Source organism: Sparus aurata, chromosome 8, assembly GCF_900880675.1.
Source record: "Sparus aurata chromosome 8, fSpaAur1.1, whole genome shotgun sequence".
Taxonomy (NCBI): Eukaryota; Metazoa; Chordata; class Actinopteri; order Spariformes; family Sparidae; genus Sparus; species Sparus aurata.
Window position 1 is genome coordinate 27,657,495 of NC_044194.1, and position 20,738 is coordinate 27,678,232.

The 20,738-nt window shown below is 40.0% G+C and overlaps 1 protein-coding gene across 1 annotated transcript in view; it reads right to left on the reverse strand.

The window, feature by feature from the left end:
* Window positions 1-20,738, reverse strand: part of cpne2 (copine II) — a 49,850-nt gene that overhangs the window by 25,865 nt on the left and 3,247 nt on the right. The window contains exons 2-10 of the mRNA XM_030424534.1: window positions 19,204-19,403; window positions 11,727-11,906; window positions 9,337-9,411; window positions 8,981-9,052; window positions 8,235-8,318; window positions 7,927-8,016; window positions 7,401-7,499; window positions 4,732-4,818; window positions 1,826-1,885 (exon numbers count right to left, since the gene is read on the reverse strand). Of these exons, the coding sequence (XP_030280394.1) occupies window positions 1,826-1,885; window positions 4,732-4,818; window positions 7,401-7,499; window positions 7,927-8,016; window positions 8,235-8,318; window positions 8,981-9,052; window positions 9,337-9,411; window positions 11,727-11,906; window positions 19,204-19,380 (924 nt within the window). The 5' untranslated portion in view covers window positions 19,381-19,403. The remainder of the gene's footprint in view (window positions 1-1,825; window positions 1,886-4,731; window positions 4,819-7,400; window positions 7,500-7,926; window positions 8,017-8,234; window positions 8,319-8,980; window positions 9,053-9,336; window positions 9,412-11,726; window positions 11,907-19,203; window positions 19,404-20,738) is intronic.

Consider the following 20,738-nt stretch of genomic DNA (forward strand, 5'->3'; position numbering starts at 1 on the left):
TGTTTGTTTTACGTCACTCATCTGGATTGTCAAAAGTAATTTTTATTTTCAAAACAGAACTAATAAAAGAATAAACATCACATTTTCTTGATTAGCTCTAAATGTTTTGTCAACACGTAAAGTAATACTACTTTGAACAGATGATGCATAATGAGGATTCCATCCTCTTCACTGATAAGAAAATGCATTGATACACCCTGCTTTAATGCTCATTTTCACACTCTTGTAGATATTTCTCTCTCTCATTCATTCATTGTGGTGCCAACATTGTCATCAACAGCACAACACATCACTATGGCAACACCACCATGCTCTTTGCTTTAAAGCCTCGTTCCTAACAATAAGATTGGTGAAAAAAACAAGGGACATTGAGTACTGTCATAATCTGTATGTGCGTGTGTGTGTGTGCTCCTTAACAATGCCCTGAATTTAACAGAATAGCGGCTATCTCCCCCCAGGAGATGTACAGAACATGCACCAGAACAAGTAAAGTCACCTCTGCACAACAACTCTCTGGTGCTTGACCAAGACCTTGAGCCAGAAATATACGACCCACAATCACAGCTTTACCTTCTTCAACAAGAGCAAGAGGGGTTCAGATGCAACGTGCAAGATGCTACAAAGGACAATTTTATAGAGCTGTTTTCAATACAGCAGTGAGGCACCATTCATTTTTTCCAAAGACAATGGAAAAAATCCTTAACTTTCAAGATCACCAGAAGAAACGTGTGCTGTGGTCTGAAATGTTGTTCAACCACAAGTCAAAGGTTCAACTGATTACAACACGCTGAATACATTTTGAAATTGAAGACATTCCTTTGGCTTTTTTGAATCCATTGGTCATTCAGTGATTACGGTGCAGTGTTAACATGATGTTATAATATTGTGATATGATCAAGGGGACATTCCTGTGTCTCTGTACTGAATATTTTTGAGTTCAGATCAGTTCAGTTCCAATTTTGTATTGTTCCCTTGGTCCAAGTGACCGACAGTACAGTCAGAATTCAGTGCTGTTCACCATATCACAGTGAGAGCAAATTATACTTCTGCACCCACACAGATGCAAGGGTCCACAGACATCTTCTTATCTGCAAGCACAATGTCATGACCATGATGGTACATGCTGATCCGAAGCACACACCCACTAGTTTGGTTTGGTTTCAGAAATTGTGTAAGTGTGTGTGTGTGTTTTGCAGTAACAGTAAGTCAGTCTGAACTGCCCTGAGAATCATCAGCAGGGCAGCTATATTTGTTGGACAAAAACAGCCGGGATGATAATAAAAAAATCTCAATGTGTGAGAAAGTGTGTCCGTGAGATCAGCTATTATAAAACAGGACTCATTTTCAGTTACACACAAAGGTGTGACATCACCAGTGGCGCACAAGAGTTTCTCCAAACGAGAGACGAAAATAGACTTTGATATTTCTCTGTATCGCTACCGCCCTCTGGTAAAATCTCCCTTTCTCTTTCATTACCTTTTTCTCTTTCTGTATCCTACACCCATTCTAAAACGTCAAATCTTGTATTAAATTCTTCCCCTGCTTTCTTTCTGTGCTCCTCTTTTCACAATTCAACAAAAGTACCTACATTTCAATGTCTGACAAAACCCCATTACTCCCCCCATCTCTCAGCACCTTCTCCCTGTCCCTCACTTTTCCTTTCTCTGTGTAAATGCTCGCGATCTAGCTGTAGCCCCGGGAGATAACAAGAGAGAATATGAATGTTATCCATCTTTTTTTCAAGAGTAAAAGCATGTGGAAACATGTATCTCATTATCACATCATTGCAGAGGCAGAGAAACAGGCACGCTTATATTGTACTCACTGTAAACATGAGCTGGCATCCTCCCAATATGTAATCCAGAAAAGTGTAGTCTCTTGTAATCTAAAGAATAAATCAGAACACAACATCAGAAAACAGTTCAGGAAAATAATTAGAACCAGCAAGAGAAAAAGAGAGTATTGACCTATTGAGAAAATTAAAAACAGCATCTGATCATACCAATTAAATCATTGATTTACATTAGATAAAAACACAGGCTGTTATGTCCTTATTTAAAGGGATATTCCGGTGTAAATTTAATCCATGGTCTAACACACCGTGAAACTGTGTCAGACTCCTCTCGAGAGATCAAGTTAGCAGGTCGCTAATTTACGGAGCTTTATCAACCTCAGAAAGGACCACACGACAACAATGCACTGCAGTAAATGGATCCAAATATAAACCGCCACCAAAAAGCCACAAATAATGCTCAGAACAGCACCAAACTTCAGCAACAGTACAAATGGGGTCTCAGCACATAATCTGGGGCATCTAACCTCCGCTAGCTTAGCTGGATTTCTATTGTGAAGCTAAAAACAGATTTCAACTCTCCTCCATCAGCTTCCGGGTCGGTGAAGTCCCGACGCGACGATTACCGAGTGCGGTTAGAAATGCTCAATTCCGTTCTTTCCCCTGTCCGCTCTCGATAATAACTGTTATAAACTGGCAGGTAAGACACATATGAACTTTGATTGCTTTTCCACGGAGTCATAATCATACATTTTCATCCATGAGCCGCGGAACTCTACTGCACTCGGTAATCGAGTCGTCGGGACTTCCCGTCAACAGGAAGCTGCTGCAGAAGAGTGGTAAATTTAGTCAGCTTTTCAGTAGAAATCCAGTTAAGTTAGTGGAGTTTTAATGCCCCGGACAAGGTGCTGAGACTCTATTTGTACTGTTGCTGAAGTTTGGTGCTGTTCTGAGCATTATTTGTGGCTTTCTGGTGGCGGTTTATATTTGGATCCATTTACTGCAGAGTACTGTTGTCATGCAGTTGTTTCTGAGGTCGATAAAACCTAGTAAATTAGCGGTCTGCTAACTTGATCTCTCGAGAGGGAGTCTACACAGTTTCACGGTGTGTTAGACCATGAATTAAATTTACATCAGAATATCCCTTTAAGGTCAAGTGTCTGATCCAGTTTGTTTTAAAGCATTTCTTCTTTCGCTAATTCTTACACCACAGTCAATGTAGCAAACAACCTATCTAAGCACAGCACATTGTAAAAATAAAATAAATACATAATTAACTCATAAGCAGAACAATAAAGTTTTGACAAAACAGCCCATGTTTCTCTGACTCAAGGTGCCACCAATGGAGCACCAATTATTACCATGTTTGAATACAATTTCCACTCCAATTACAATGAATATTTAGCAATGATTTTGCTGTCATTAGTCTAATCCCTACTGGCAGCCAACAAATATAATGACTGTATTAACAGTTTTGTGCATGTGCTGGATATGTGTGTGTGTATGCACATGTCAGTACAAAAGTGAGTCCATGATTGTGTGCATGAAAAGAGGAAGAAGGGAAAGAATCAATTATGAAAGCTTGTCATCATATGCACACAGCTTTAATGTCATTCCAATAGACATCTAAAGACTCAGTGTTCCAGCTTAATGTGTCCTCTGTGGGGCTCAAGGCTGCCGCACTAATTAGTTATTCAGAGGGTGTTACGAACGCCCAGTACAAACTGTGTCAGCTGATCAAAACCACAATAGTTTAATCAAATGTTTCGTTGAGTTGAGTGCAAGATGGGTCATTGTGTGGTGACAAGATGAGAGGATGGATTGAATGATGAATCGTTAATATATAGGTTCTGTTGGTTATTTGTGTTCCACTACCTCAGAATCTTAATGACTCTAAGTCATTATATTGATATTTGAAATGACAAATTCACCTTAAACAGACAAAAAAGATTTTTTATGTAGCTTTAAACTGTCACTAAGTGATACTGTACATTTAACGTTATCACTAAATCTAGAGCTGAGACAGTTCTAGATCCGTTTAATCCACTAACAGGAAATTAACCAGCAACTATTTAGAAAATTCAGATAGCCATTTAATTTTTTTTTCAAGCAGAAGTGCCAAGAATTTGCTGCTTCCAGCTCATAAATGTGAGGATTTGCTGCTGAATATCTCCGACTGTTGCTCAAACAAAACAAGAGATTTGAAAACGTCACCTTTAGTTCTAGTTTTGAGACAGTGAGAAAGACAGCTTTCACAGTTTTCAAACATTACAAACAAAACAATTATCCAATTATTTAAGACAACAATCGGCAGTTATAAATAATTCTTAACTGCAAACTTACTGGACCAAGTAAAAATGGCCCTGCAGGCTGAGCTCACAGAGAATTATATCCCAACACTTCTCTGTGCAGCTCTTTGCCTCTTGAATTAAATTAAAGTTAATTAAATTTAAGACTGTTATCATTACTTTAAAAAATCTTCAGACAGCCTTCGTCAGTTAGCATTTTCTTTTTTTCATTGTTAGCAAAAACAACATAAGATAACATCAGGTCTATGTTTCTGGAAACTTCTGCATGAGTGATTTAATGCAGCGTTTAGATTTATGCATGAGGTATTGTTTGCATACAGCAGGACATGATGAAAATTGATTCATTCTGAAATCTATGTGAGGAGTGTCATTCCAAAAAAAGAACTTTCAGTGCTATTTTAAAACCTAAATCAAGCGCAGGTGGAAAAACAGATTACCGAAATACCTTAACTGACGATTCTGCAGCAGTTAAATGTTTAACAGTCATCATTATCTACATCTTGCCAAAAACAGTGATACCAGGGGTCACAATTTTGACGCCACCAAAGAAAAGGGTTGTGAAGAAAACAAGGATTTCGCTGGAAAACAAGACCAAAGCTTGCTCACTACGATCCATCCATCCATCCTTACCTTACATAACTTCACGATAATAATTCCAGAGTTTTTGTAATTCTTCTTTTTCTTCTGTTTCTTGGGGTTGATGCAGTCAAACTCCACCTGTGCAGAAAGACAGAAACGAAAAGACGACAAGCATTAATATCAGAAGAAGGTAAACCGAGATAAAAGTTGAAAGCAGGGTAATATAATGAGAAAAATAGAGATGACAGCAGAGTTGGAAAGAGTGAGCGTTGAGCAGGGGGGAATTGAAAAGACGACTGAGAGACTGTGACTTGGATCTGCATGTCTTCCACACACCGCCTACAGAAAGTACAGTTAATTGTTAACTATATTATTGGAAGTAGTACACAGTTGATATGGGACCTCACAAAAATACTTAAAAACAATTCATTTTGTAAGTCTCACCAACACACATTAGACAGCATGCTTTTGTTCAAGAGAGACTTGACACACACACACACACACACACGCACACACACATGCACACTCACACTAAACAGACTCACATGCCTTAAGTCAGCTGGTGATTCATATGACAGGTAGCTCTAAACGCCTTGTCGTGTTACTCTGGCTCAGCTAAAGGCTGTTTTACATCTCAAAAGCACCTCTCATGTTCTCATCTTTCTTTTCACACTGTCTCTCTCTCCCTCCATCCCCCATCTCTCCGTCCTGCCTATCTTTTCCTCACTTGTTATTTTGTGTTTCCCCCACACAACATTACCACACATTAAGGGACTCAGTGGGAGAACAAGTCATGAGGCTGCTTTGGCACATGCACACACGCAGTTTCACCAATGAACACACACACATTTGCTCACACGTAGATGCACATGCTAACACACACAGAGCTACTAATGAATGAACAGTGTTCTGATGGATCTTCACATCTTTGGCAGGCAAGAAATGAAAAAGTGAAAAGAATAAATCTCAGTAGTATTTAGTCGTTATCAGCTCAGACTTAAGACCCAACCAGTCCTCAGTGGCCATAATGTGTGAAAATTGCAGCAATGCAAATCTGTGCATGATTATTCCGACTTCATTGTTGATAGATGCGAATGAATGCATTTAAACTGCAAATTAGCCACTACGGGGCAGAGTTGTTGGCAATTCAGTGTAGCAAAAAAAAAAGATAAAATAGAACTGTTATCCAATGGCTGATGACATAGCAGTTTCTCACTTATTTTGTGCACAATCAGATAAATGCTGCTAGATTTTAAAAACAAATGGTTTCAAGTTTAAAATCAAACCAGTAGCCTTCTGTTAAAAAAATGATTTAGCAGCTGAAGAGCACATGCAACTGAATGATGTAATGGTTTAAATCCAGGTCATGACTGTCACTCTGTCCTCTCTGTCTCACATTCAACTTTCTATTGCATAATATAAACAAATGTGTTACGCTAAAAAAAATAAAATCAATTGACATACAAAGTTACAGCTAATACTCAGCCAAGAATTGGCTGCAATTGGGAGAAGGAATAACTGAAGTCTGCAACCACACAAGCAGCTCATTACACACCAGGATAGAAGAAGGTTGGGTGGATATATACAATTGCAATAACCTTAATATACTTTCTCTTACCATTACTTGTGTGGCCTGGTGGTGGTCCAAATGGTTTATAGGACATGTCACAGTTAAGGTGTCAGCAGGCAAGCAATGCATTCTGGTGGCTGCTTCAAGCATCACTTTGCTTGCTATATGTTTGCATCTCTGGAAACTCTTGAGAAACTTTAAAGACTAACTGCTTTCAAGTAAACATTATTACAGATTTGGCAACTGCATGGCTTGATTCACATTTCAGTGAACTATTTTTATAATATAAGACAAAGTTTCCAAGCAAGCCACTATGTTGGGCTGATTTTAATTCCCAGAGCAGACAGCAAAAGAGCAGTGCATATCCTGTAAGATGCAGCCGAGAGGTGATACCTTGGTTGTAGGAGGGTGTGGCCTCTGATCGTCAAATGTCTAGTGCTGGGAAGCATCCAAATACACCCCGAAGACAGGTACAAGACTGCCTCTACTTCCACTGGTTAAAGCTGTCATCAGACCTGCTGTATCTGAGCTCATATTTGCTTGAAGGTAAATATAATGTGAGCATGATACCAGCTGATGTTGAGCATGTAACATTTAGAATGTTAGCCTGCTAACGTGTACATCCAAGGCCCCAGGAGGAGTGCCAGGCTCTGAAGCCAGTTTTCATACAGGCCAAACCTTGTAATGACATTGTCACGTGATGCACTGCTTTTTCACATAAACATAGTGAAAAAAGGATCTTTACGACGGATAAATTTTTTGCGTTTTTTTGCTGCATGCGCCACCGAGCAGCATCCATAGGAATGAATAGGGCTCTGCCTCCAAGGCTGCGTCCTGAAGTAATAGGTCCATGTGTACATCTAGCATGTAAGTGTAAGTTGGTTAAGTGCATAATAGTGAATCTAAGCCTGATGGGAACTGGTTAGTGAGCTTTCCGTTAAAACAGGATTTAGGGGTCTTGAGAGAGGTATCCTACTGGGTTTTCAGAGAACTGGAGTTATACTGTAGCTGGACATGTTAAGCTCTAAACTGTACTTATACCTAACTGAATGAAAGAACAGTGATAGTACAGAACCTCACATTACAACGACAACTTTCAATTGAACTGACAAACAAATACTTCATAACACTAACATTAAATATGTTTTACCTCCACTGAGTTCTGGGCTTCACTCATCTTGGTAACTGTGGTCTGAAACTCTCCTATGAAGTCGTGGCCTCCATCGTTATCATAGTCGTAACACAGGACCTGTCATTGTGCAGAAAACGTCCCATTATGTAATCACCTTTTCCATGATGTGGTTAGCACGTGTAGCTTCTGTTCTGAGACTCAAGCAATCAACTGTCCTTCTTACATTTCTCTTTACTTGTCACACTTGCAAATATGACAATTCTCAAATTCAAATGACTAATTGACTGTAAGCTTTTCTAAAAATCTGCAATCTGTTTCATTTTTTATCAACAGTCACAATTTTTGGACTTGGAACACACTGTTGTGACCAAGCTTTTTGATTACTGCACAGCATTGAAACGTGACCAAATGACTTTGATGCAATACTATCCAGAGCACAAACTTGCCCTCTTACAAATGTCAATCTGTCCTCTGCTAACGCTAAATAAAATCCAAATTTAAATACCATACCAATTTTTAAACTTTTGAAACTCTTAGCACTGACCTTGATGTTTCTGTCCACATCTCCATTGCAGAGAGAAATCAGTGGCACAGTGAAGGATTTCCACGATGGGTCCAAAGTGTTCTTTATGACCTGAAGTCACAGACACAGAAATAGGCACAGCAGCAGATATATAATCCAGTTGTAGCTACAGTAGAATTATCTACACTTGGGGCTGTAATCGATTTCATCCAGGCTACACTTGCTGTTAAATTTACACCGTATGACCTGGTGCTGCTGATGATGACAGCTCATGGTTGACAATAATGACAGTTAGTTGAAGGTGCTTTAAATCCCTGCTGTTGACTCACCTCTGTCCTGTGCACCAGCATCCATTTGCCGTCTTCACCCTGTTTGTGAAACTCCAGGTACGGGTCTGACTTCCCAAAAAAGTCCTGCACACAACAAGAGACAGTTTGTTCTAAAGTCCTTTGAGGGTGGAACCTGTTTTATTCTCATTCCCCCTCTTCTCAAACACACTGCAAAGGGTGTATCACTTGACTATACTTAAATTAAATTGCAGTGACCAAGAAAAGACACATCACATTGCATCGGAGGTCTTTAGTTTGTTAAATTAACACATTTATTAAAAGATACCCTGAGCTCCAGCAGTCACCGTGCTTTGTAGGTTTCATGGTGGTTTAACCAGAGGGTGCGCAGCAGGCACACATCAGCATTAGTTCAAATCACAATTCAAGCTGTGCTGTTTCTGACCCTGCTTCATTCTTCGCTTGAAGAAGACAGCAGCTGGTATGGCATAGCATTGGTCCTCATAAAAATGATAAATCTAGGATGATTTTCATTTCTAACTATTAGTGTTCGAGGCAGCCTATTAGTGGACAAAGGTGAATAGTGTGAAAACAGTTACCGTAAATATTGTCTGTGTGGGCATCGCTTGTGTTTCCTGAAGCAGTATGTGATGCTCTAATGCATTTTGAGCGTGCATGCTTGCATTTGAATCCAGAGTGTGTGTTTCTGTGTTTGTATGCTTGTGTGTATGCGTGTGTGTGTGCGTGTGTGTGTGTGTATGTGTGTGTGTGTGGGTCTAACTGCCTACCTTCTTATCCAGTTTTCGCCCACTCAAGGTCAAAGTGATGATTCTGTTGTCAGACAGCTCCTGAGCTGTTATCTAAAAAAAATTACAACACATTAACTGCTACAAAAAGACCACAGCAGCAAGTAGGGCAGCAACAACCAGAGTCATGAGTAAAACAGACTCAGTAACATTTTCACTGTCATTGCCAGCATCAACAATAGTAAACATTATAGTAACAGCAACTGCATCCACTTGGCCAACCACTGCAACCTGATGATATGGTACTGTGTGTGTGCATGTCTGCGTGTGTGTGCGTGTGTGCGTCAAGAGGAAAGACAAAAAGAAGAGTACTTTTAAAAGGCAGCACTGATTCTTACCATGATGGATCCTTTGCCAGCTGGCTTCCCATTGGCTAAGATCAATGGTCTGTGAAGTTTCTTATTAGACACAATCTAATGGACAATTCAAGAGGGACACACAAGACAGGAATCATTTAATAACAGATGAGGCAAAACACAAAACTAAATAAATACAGATTTGAACCACTGAACATCTTATGCTGGTCTCTTCCACTCTAAAATACTGTTTGAACGCTATTCACCTGAATAAGTTCATTCTAGTTTAATTTTGAGTAGTTCGCACACTAATTCATTTTCTTCACAGAGTTCTCTGACTGTTATTTTGTCTTTTAACTTCCTTACTACACCAGAAGTGGGAATGTGTGTGTATAGCTTGTCATCTGCGGCTTCTGATCAACTTGCATCTACATTTTAGCAAATATCAGTCCAGATGTTATCCGCCAAGTTTTAGGTAAATTGTTCACTTTTCCATAAAACATTAAGCTAAGTACACTTGGACAGTCTATATTCAGATATGGAGCCATCACAAACATGGCAGCCATGGTGGCCATTTTACTTTTTATGAGAGCTCTCTTTTTCAGGCACCATGATCACAATCACACAGTTATCCATTCACTCCTGAAAGCTGCTCAGTGTCAGATCTACCAGCCACTGGAGCTTTGGGGTTAAGGTGCCTTGTTAAAGTACACCTCAGTGTTGGTAATAGGCGAGTGGCATGCGCTGCCAGTCCGGGGATAGGATTAGGGTCAGGCTACCACTGCCCCACAAAAATATGACCTGAGCAACTTGCATGTGCCAGGTTTGTGGTTGAGATAAATGAGGTTAGGTAAAATTGTAGACCATCTGTCAGTGGGATCACACCTGCTGCAACATGAATGGTGCAATGGAACAGATGACATTATTAGAGAAGTTGGTGAAACAAGTTAACTATACCACGTTTACACATTCACACATAAACACACACATGCCCATTCCCCTCCAAAGGTGAACCGGTATGTCTGTCTGTGAGCACATTTTGTCAGTGTCATAGCACTATAACTGTGCAAAATTCAGTCATGAAACCTGATAGGGGTGTAGTTGAATCAAAATGAAGACCGAGTTTGAAGACGGGTGTGGTGTACCCCCTGATTATTGAGAACTTGGGTAATAATGTAGTAATGACTACTGAGTGCTCATGGGTCAACATGTTAATGAGTATCATTGTGATGGAAATTTTGTACTTCAAAGAGAGATGTGAACTGAAGTCTTACATAGGAATGTTCAATGTACCTGTTTAACATGACCTGTAACCTGTGACCTTGTTTTAGGCCGTTTTATTACCTGTGTCTGGTATTGAGTGACCACTGGAGCTTATCACTTCCCTCTCTGTGGAGTATTCCTTTAAGTGCAGGTCATAAATTAGGAACTAATTGAGTGAAAACACACCCACAGAGATATATACCATGCTTTTCTCTTCAGAAATTGAGTCTTCACTTTGTAACAGACCTGCGTGTTGCTCTGTGAATGCTCCTCTTGTACAAGATTAAAACCTTGTTTGAACCTTGAGCTGACTCCGATCTCCTTCCTCCAGTTCTAAATTATCGCAGAATTATTTTAACAATCGTGCCTGATATGTAGTATCTAGTCTTGTTGTCACACTTTTTTGGCTTTATTGACAGAACAGCTGAAGAGACAACAGGAAGCAGGACGAGAGAGAGGGGGAGTGACACGAAGCAAAGGGCCCCAGGCCGAGACTTGAACCGGGGCTGCTGCAGCGAGGACAAAGCCTCTACACATGCGTAGGGATACGGAGGTTCTACGGTTGATAAAATATACTCCCATAAGAAAGGGCAGTCTGATGGCAATGTAAAGCGGTGTGAATTTTCTCTATATAACATACACTTGAACTGATATAGATGTTTTTAGATGGGCCTTGTTTTGGGTGATTAAAATTCGCTTTGAATCTGAACTCCGTTCACTGCAGTACAAAGCTGAGCATCTAGGCTGGAGCGGCTCTCTGCTTCTCCAAACTGAGGCTGCGCTGATCGGTGATTACTGTAGAGAACAGACCGACTATAGATATGACCCCACTTCAAAAAACACAAACTATCCCTTTAACAGAATTCCCCATCACCTCTTAACCTGAGCAATTCATCATGTCATATATGACATCTGTGTAATCCTTGGTTATCAAAACATGGGGGTGGACATCACCTTTTCTGTGTTATCATGCTTAGTCCAGGAGATATGATGCAGAACAAATAGTTCAGTAATGGCAGAAAGCAAAATGGCCACGATGGTCACCATGTGGCATTTTTTCCAATGGCTCCATCTCTGAAAATGTTCAGCGCCCCGAACTGTACATGCGTATCAAGTTTCATCCTTTATGAAATAGTAAATGAAGGAGAAGAGGAGAAATCGCTCCATACCACTCCCAGTGTACAAATGAATTCTCCCAGGAAGTCGTGTTCGTAGAGCTGCGTGGCACACTTGTCTTCATCGAACATGGCAAATCGGAGCTTCTGGATCTCCTCAAAGTGGTAGTCAACCTGGAACTTCACTCCAAACACTGGGTTCAAGTTATTCACTGCTGTTTCAGTTCGGCCAAGCTAAAAGACAAGAAACAAGGAGAGACTTTTAAAACAAAAAACTGATTTACATGCATTTCAATTGGACTGCAGCTTTACCTGTGCAACCAGAGCAGCAGTCTGATTTACTAAAAAGAAACTCTACAGTGATCAAAAACATGAGTCTTTTTTTTTTTCAGTTTAAACTTTAAACATTAACCTGCTCAGGGACTGTGAATAAGAATGCACCATTTAACTGAATAAAATAATTTATGTCACATTTTATACATTTACATGCAAACTCAAGACAATGTGTTTACATGGAAAACCTGATTTAATCATACCATTATGCTAACAGGTAGGTGTCTGATTGTGTCAGTGAAGCTTGTCTCTGACTCCTCCACATCCAGCTTCTCTAATTCCTGTACCGACTCAAATGATAATGATAATGAAGCCACTGTAGTCTCTGGCTGCCTTCACTCCAATTCATTTACCACTCTGCTGGATTGAGTTTCTCCATATTATCACCAGTAATGAAATACAAAAGCAAAAGCAATAAAATGTTACAAATAAAAAGGGTATATTTTGTATCTATTTTACAAATATATGAAAAATGTATGAAAAGTGTGAATAAATCAAGGTATGATAAATGTAAATTAGTGGGCCTATGTGATGAAATATTTTGGTATTTGTAGGTATCACATTACCCTAACACCATGAAACTTCTATTACAGCTCCTATCAGGCTAACAGATGTGTTTTAACAATTTGCACAAATACATTTTTACAAATAAAAGTTTACAATTTTCATGAGCAGTAGTGAGCACTGTAGGTCTCTACCATGGCCCGAGAACCACGACTCAGAGTTTACAGGCATGCTTGTGGCTCTGTGAGGCCAGTACTTGTACTGCTGTGATTTGAGCTAAATGCTAATGTCTGTATGCTTACATGTTATCAAAGCAGGTACATATTTTGCCATGTAATTACAAATTATTATATCATTCTTTCATTTTGAGGAGGAAAATTCCAGCTCCTGCTGTTACAAGACAAAAGTCAGCATACTATATCACCAAAGTCGCCAGGGCTGCAGATCGACAATGCCCGAGAGCCATGACACAAGAAAAAATTTGGTCTTTAGCTGCTTTCTTCTGGAGCTAATTACTAAAATTGTCTGTCCATCTTTTATGCTGGGCAGGTAATGTTCAGCAGTTTCAAAGAGCAACCTGCTACTGCCTGAAACAGGGTATGGTGAGAGTGCACTAGCGAGACTGACCCAAATGTAAAGCAAAGGGCTAAAAAAGACTAATAGGTTTAGTAAAGTTGCAGAGTTGTCTTACTTAGATTTAAGCACTGTGAACCCTCACACAAGAGCAATTTGGTTCAGTGTTGAGTTCAGTGCTACTTTTCCCAGGTCAATCCCGTTCTGAGGTGTGATGAGCTCTCATCACCCCCCAAAATATAGCCCCGACAGCATACAGACAGTTCAGAGTGTGTGGGCGTCTGTAAGAGCACTATGAGAGTCATGTTATTTGCTCTGGGTCCCTTAAAACCAGGTGGTTGGATGACTAATACTCACTTGCAGTGCTACTCTCCAGAGTGACTCACCCAGAGTACACTGCATAGTGTGTTTATCCACCATTAGATGAGGTCACTATATGCCACTTTTGAATTGGAGTGAAAATAAAAGGCATTTTTGAATGGTCATTGGACGGGTACATTGGAGATGGTTGCCAAGAAAAGTCAACACCCTGGCACTGAATTACATCTCTGCTGCTAATTCACAGGCACAAAACAAAGCACTTTACTTTGATGTCATATTTTATCACTGGGGTAATAAAATGTAGTTTGGTGCTTCAGTGTTTGGACATGAGTATTACTAAATTTAAGTGAGCTGATTTAAACTAGTTACCACATAGATTAAGGGCAATCAGGTGTGAAAGATCTTGAAAATTACAGGATGAATTGCCATGAAATTGTGTCATTTTGGTGCACTCATCAGGTCAGAATTCCACATTGTAAATAGCATCTTCCTTTAGATTATATGCTAAGGGACATGGGAATGTATGTTCAGTATCTAAATATGTGCATTTCTATAGCTGTTGTTAAACTGCCTTGTTTCAATTGTCCAAAATTTTTGGTTAAGACAGTTGTCAGCAAAACTAATACCATTCCCCTTAGTGCAGGCTTTTTGTGTTTTGAGCTTATTTCTAAATGTTAGCTGACACACCTGGTGAACAAGGTAAGCCATTTATCTCCTAAACATAAGTATGTTAGCCTATGTACAGCCTCATAGAGCTGCTAGTGAGGCAACACATTGTAAAATGTTTTACTCCTTGTTCACCATTCTCCAGATCAGGAGCCTTATGGTGGTCAGCTGTTCTCTGACACACATGTTGCAGTGTTAGACAAGTTAGACTGTCCAATCAGGAGTTGTTGCTCTTTCTTATTTTATCATTCATTATCTTTCTATGTTCTTCAATTGTACAACTAGACTCTTTGCACAGTGGTCACAGCAGAAAATACAAATAATTGTGTTCTGATTCAGTCCCAAGGCAGCTAAAAATCATGACTGTTTGACATGTGTGAGTGTTTTCACTTTGAGTATAGTGTCAAATAACTGTAAATCAAAAATAACCTTTTACTGCCTATAATGTATACTTTGTTCCAAAATATCTGATAGTCAGCTCTGTTATTACTAAAGAACTGAGAAGAGACATGAGCTGCAGACCTGTTTCAGAGGGAAAAGCGTTTTTGATATTACTGGGGCATCATGGCAGCCCGTCAGGCTGATGTGCATGTCTCATATTCGTGTGGCAATGGATTTGAACCCGGCTGATTGGCTCTGGAAATGGATCAGATCCTGTGGCACAATCCTCTTTTTGCCTTTGTGTTTTTTATAGATCTGAAACGTGCATTTTCCTCTGAGATACAAATGGTGCCATTACAACAATATGAACAGCTGGATGCAACAATAGATTACTACAGGGCGCTAACAACAAAATGTCTTGACTGTGGTCAAACTCGAAGAATAAACACATAAGCTACAATAACACTCCACTATTTGTCCACTGTGCTGCTTAGCCTCTTGGTGTGTGTTCCGCCATCTCCCTTATGAGCACAACATTTCTCATTGTGTATAGGTGTTTGTTGATTGTCAGTTATTTTTTGGTTGGTTGGTGCTATCTGGAGAGTTGTGTGACTACTCTGGGTTTAGAACATGACTGCTTAAAATCTTAAATTTGTTTTTCTTTGTACAACAGAGGTAATAACAGTGCCCAATGTGTTCTGTGTAAAAAGAGTGAATCGGTGAGTAACCAGGACGGACTATTTGGCAATATGATATGTGTGTGATCGACAAGCAGCAGCAGATTTTAAAAACAGTTAACAGCATTTAGCATCAAAGACGAAGAGTGACTTCACATCACAATGTCTGCAAACTGATGAAACAACAAGGTCCAAGAGCTCCTTACCGTCCAAGCAAAAAGCATATGCCAGCTAACATGACTCTGGTTTTCACCCAGGTCCATTACTCGCTCCCTTTCTATCCTACATTGTTTTAAACCAATTCATGAGAAGTCTCGATCACTGTTCCACTATGATCACTAGCTAGTCTTTAACTTTTTCTGCTATCTACAGTATGTATGGTATGTCGTGTACAGTGAATTTATGGTATCTGATCCCTGGGCCTGTGTCCAAATAGCATTTTTTTCTGAGCACCAGTGTCTTTTTTCAATTGTTTCAAATGAGGAGCAAGCATATGCAGGAATACCATCTGGCCCAGTGTCTTTTTTCAAAGTGCCCTGTCTTAATTGTGCAGCAGCTCCAAGCACGTCAAGTTGAAAATTACTCAACTTTTTAGAAAGGTGCTGGCGTCACAGTGGATTTTTTTCAGGCATCCAAGCATACATCAGATCGTTCAGGACTTGTCACCCGTCACCCTGGTAATCCGGAAAATCGAGGAAAAGCTTGTTTTGGGTGTGTATGTCTATCCTGAGCTTTATCAGATCGAAACTGTTGTAACAGGGACAGAAAATTCCATTTGTGGGAGCTGATTGTCTGCACACTGAATGCTGGGGAGTTTTGTGCTTTTATCACCCTTCGCGTTGGAAGCTTGTGTGGTCAGCCCTCTGTTACCATAGTGTTGGCAGATGTCATTCAAAAAAACGTGCAGCGTTTTTTCTCTCAATCAAGTGCACTGCAGTGCTTTTCTGCCAAATAAAAACACTGTGTGAACACAAGCCCTCATAGGCTGTAAAACAAATATGATGAGAAAACAGACACTCCGCAAAACTGAGGGAAGCTACAGAACTGAGTGATCATTGTCTTTTGGTTTGTCACTATGATCTTCAACATTAACATCACACACAGACTCAATCCATTATTTATTTTTTTTTAGATTTATTAGCTTCAATAATCCAGGGTTGACCCTTATTGAGATATTTGAAATAATCGGTTAAATCACTGAACCAAAAAGTAACCTAACGAAGGAGACAAACACTGTTCTGATGAAGTTTCATTCAGCTAATTTTTCTCAGATGCTCCATCCAAAATTTGTATAATAAAGCAAAAATTTAATTGAAAACATGGTTCATTATCACGAAAAATTATCCTGCAAATGACGTCCCAAGGCTACATGAGACTTCACCCAACAGTAACACACTGCTGAAGATGAGATTTTATACCCCACTGATTCTGGCATCACACTGAATGTGACTTCTCACTTGCAGTGTCGCAGGAATCTGCGTCCATAACATGTGTTGAGATTAGTATGAGGATTTGGAGTTAGTTGAGTTAGTAGTCAGCTAACAGGTGCCACATTATTTACATAGCACAGATATATATTTCCTCATTAACACCTGTTTAGGTTTCTATTACATTTTCAATCATGGTTTCCTCCATAAACGCTTTCCTATCTGTCGCTCAATCATGTTCGCACCTTTGTCCTTTTGGTCTTTTTAATTTCCCCTCATCCTTTCTACCCCTCCACTCTTTTCATCTGCTTCTCTCACATCTCCTTGCTCTCACACTCTTGTCCCTTTCTTACCCTCTCATACCCTTTTTTCCCCGATGAACCCAGCTGTTTCTCACACCTCCATCTCACATGGGATACAGACAAACAGACAGACAGACAGTAAAACAGAGTGAGACACAGAGCGCAAGGTTGGTGAAAGAAACGATAAAGGCAATCAGAGGAGAGAAAACAAAGCCAACAGTAGGGGATCAGAGAAAGTGAGAAAGCCAGGGTGTGAGAGAAACAGCGAGCTGTGGATAATATCCGAGAAAAGGTTTGGGCCTCATTTCGCCTCCTCCATCGTTTCCTCCACTCCAGGAGCAGTAAGCTTTTGTTTCCCTTCCTGTTGCCATAGTAACGGTTAGCAATTTCACATCGGAGCCACATGCCCTGCTGACCGACAGCTAGCTACAACCCGAGGCACTCGCCTACACACACGCACAGGAACGCACGCACACACGTACACCATAGCCAGCTTGCCCTGTTGACCAGCTGTTCGCTACAAAAAGCCTTGAGGCAGCTGCCTACACACACCAAAACTTCATCACCATGTTCCTCTTGAGCATCTCCAGCTTTCTTTTTCTACACCATACTGTACATCATACATTTACATTGCATTTGCTTATAGAATTAAAGTGAAGCAAAAGGCTCTGCAAACAAGAAACAGAACACAAAATACAATGTGGCTGGACTCAACTTTTTATATGTATTCATATGCATAAAATCTATAGTGAAATATATTCTACAATTAATCATTTCTGATACTAATTGTTACTGTGCTCATTTATTTCAGTTCATAACAAATCCCTATTTCAATCTTTCAATCCTATCTATTCCTAGCTGTGTCCTGGGATGAGAGCCTGTTCCACTACACAGTGTGCTACAGGTGGAATAAACCCTTGAGAGGTTGTTATATTCTTTCTACTATTATATTGCCTTCCCTGTGTCATTCAGCCTACAAGCTACGATAGCCTCCTCAATTTGGGAATCTCTGCTTCCCTTAAAGGTCAACACTGCCAAGATGGCTTGTTATTAATCAGCGGCCTGATTTCGCATATCAAAGTTCACCAAAGTTGAACTCTACACAGAGCATTTGCACTGATTAATTTAGCCTCCTTGAGCAGACCAAATAATTGTAGCGTTTTCCAGTGGAACTAATTGACCTCGCCATTTAATTTTACTGTTTTAAATCCTGGTGTGAACAGGCCTTCGACTTGCATATCTTTGGACTGAGGCAGCAAACGCCTGCATGGGACAAGTCTAAGCAAACAAGAAAACAAGCTAAATCTGCTCAGAGACCTCCAAGCTAACAGCTAGGCAGGAAATCTGACTACAGCATCTTCTTGCTTTCAGTCAGCGCAAAGCAAAGACTATCTTTGACAACACAATATTACAAGCTTTTTATTCTTTACTTTCAAACCATAGACTGTATACTTTAAAGTCTAAGTTCAAATTTTCAAATTTCCTATCCACCCAGGATTTTCACGTTCAGCAAGTCTTTTCTGCTGTCCCTGCTTATAAAACTATGGTCTATGACGTCTTTTTCTTTTTCCAATCAAAGGATAGAAGTGATGATATAATGGCAGTGCCTGGAATTTCAATTACAGTATGACCAATACTGTTTTTCTGAGCCCAATATTGTTGTATATAGTTGAAAATTCACAACATATATATTGATACAGTATATCTGCAATATAATATTGTATACCTACTTATCAGGCTGGCTCTTATGTCATTGTTATCAATACTAAAAAAAGGCTTTCTTGAGGAAACATATATTATTATCTTGGCAGCCCCCAAATGCGCCAAATCTACAGAGCCTGGAAAAACGCTCACAAATGTTTCAACATCCTACTGGGCTCAGCAGGCCTGGTTCATGCCAGATGGTCAAGACATCATGAGTTTGGATCTGGTTCACAACATATAGTGCTTATAAAGTAACATAGACAACAGACAAAATCCTCTTTGCTGTGCAGGCAGAGCATGGTGGACCTGACCTTGAAAGCACTTATTCAAATCTTCCATCGTCCATTCAATCTTTATTTCTGTCTCCCATTTATCCTCGGCTTTCCACCTCCCGGAGTTGCAACACACAGCATGGAGAAGCACCAGAAATGAGTTTCACTCCGTATGATCCGAACATGAATATATTATCTCCTCTTCAGCCTTTTCTCCCCAATCTGACATTTTCATCCTGCTGATTTTCCACCTGTTTTATGTAGACAAAACACACCTCTTCTTCACTCCTACACCTTTCTTTAATATCTCTTTCTCCACCTCTGTCTTTCTCCATCTGGCAGTTTTTCTTCTATCATCCCTCTATCCTTACCTCGACCCAGTTTCCATCCACTTCATGGAAGAGAACGCAGAACGGGTCCGATTTGGAGGCTACATCTCGGTCCAGCAGGCTGGTTGCGGTGACAGACAGCTCCACCCGAGTGACGCAGTGCTGAGGTCCAACACTGCGCGTCTGGCCCTCATTGGTCGAGCCTAGAGTGTAGGCCATGGTCTGAGGTCACAGCTGGTCACCTGGAGGAAAGAAATGCGGAAAAAGTTTGAATAAAAAATAGTTTCAGAGAAGCCCACACACTGTCCCACACTAGCTATTTCATGGCTGACCATTAGTGCCTCTTCATATTATAAAATGGTAATTACACACTTTGAGCATCTGGACACCTTCTTTAAACTGATGGAAGCTGAAACCTGAGTATGGAACACACAACAAGATAGTTTTGATAATTAACACAACGAATAGCCAGGATGAATAGGGGTTCTATACTGTCATTATGATCCATTAAAAAAAGGGTCTAGAGCCATGCCGGCAGCTTTGTGAGGCTGTGCTTGGTACACTGGTGCTTTGAGCTACTATATCCTATATGCTGTTTTTGGATTATGGTTGCAATTAACAATTATTTTATTATCAATTAACCTTAAAATTATTTTCCCACATAATTGTTTTGTCTGCAACGTATCAGGATAGTGAGAGAGAAAAATGTCAGTCCCAGGGTACACTGTGTAATGTTTTGTCTGTCTGACCAACAGTCTGAACGCCAAATTACATATACTCTTATGTTAGATCAAGAAAAGCTACAAATCCTCACATTTTAGAATCCCCTGGGGAAAAAACTGAGTCATCTCCCTCAGTGGCACTAAAGATATAATTTTAAATAATGTGATAACATTCATTTGAAAACACTTGTGCTTGTCATAGCAATGTCTTTTTAAGATTTTAAGATTCATATGCCTCACTGTGGTGTGGTCCACTGTACCAGCCCTCATCTACACACACTTTAGTGCAGGTAGGTGTGAGTGTCTGTGGAGCAGTCTCTCTGGGAGTGTGTGGGTGGAGGTGGCTGCCCTCTAGTAAGTAGCTACTTTGAAAAAGTAACCTTTAAAGAAATGTGTCTGACATTTATTTTCTCCTACTAACTTACAGGTACAACCAGACCTTGTCTTTTTTATTTCAGGCCATTAACCCACGATTGAATCTTGTGCATCAATGCAGCCACAATATGGCAACTGACCAGCTACAAAACCTTTAACATGCTAGTACAGCTCTGAAGTTATTTAAGTTTCAGTTATTCAGTATGGTTTAATAGTAGTCATCAGCAATTGTTCTTTAATACCACAGTACATTTGATTGCACCTTTGGTGTCCCCTTCAGGAACTGCTCTTGTTGTGAAATACCATATTCACCCTTGCTGGTGAAAGATGAACTTACTGACTAACTGTTTAAGCTCTATAATGGACTTATCAAAAATCGTCACTCATGAAAAGGTTACTCAGTTCATGCCAAGGGGAACATGCGTGTCTGGAACAAATTCCAGTGGTCAAGACGTTTCACACAAAAAACCAATATCAACC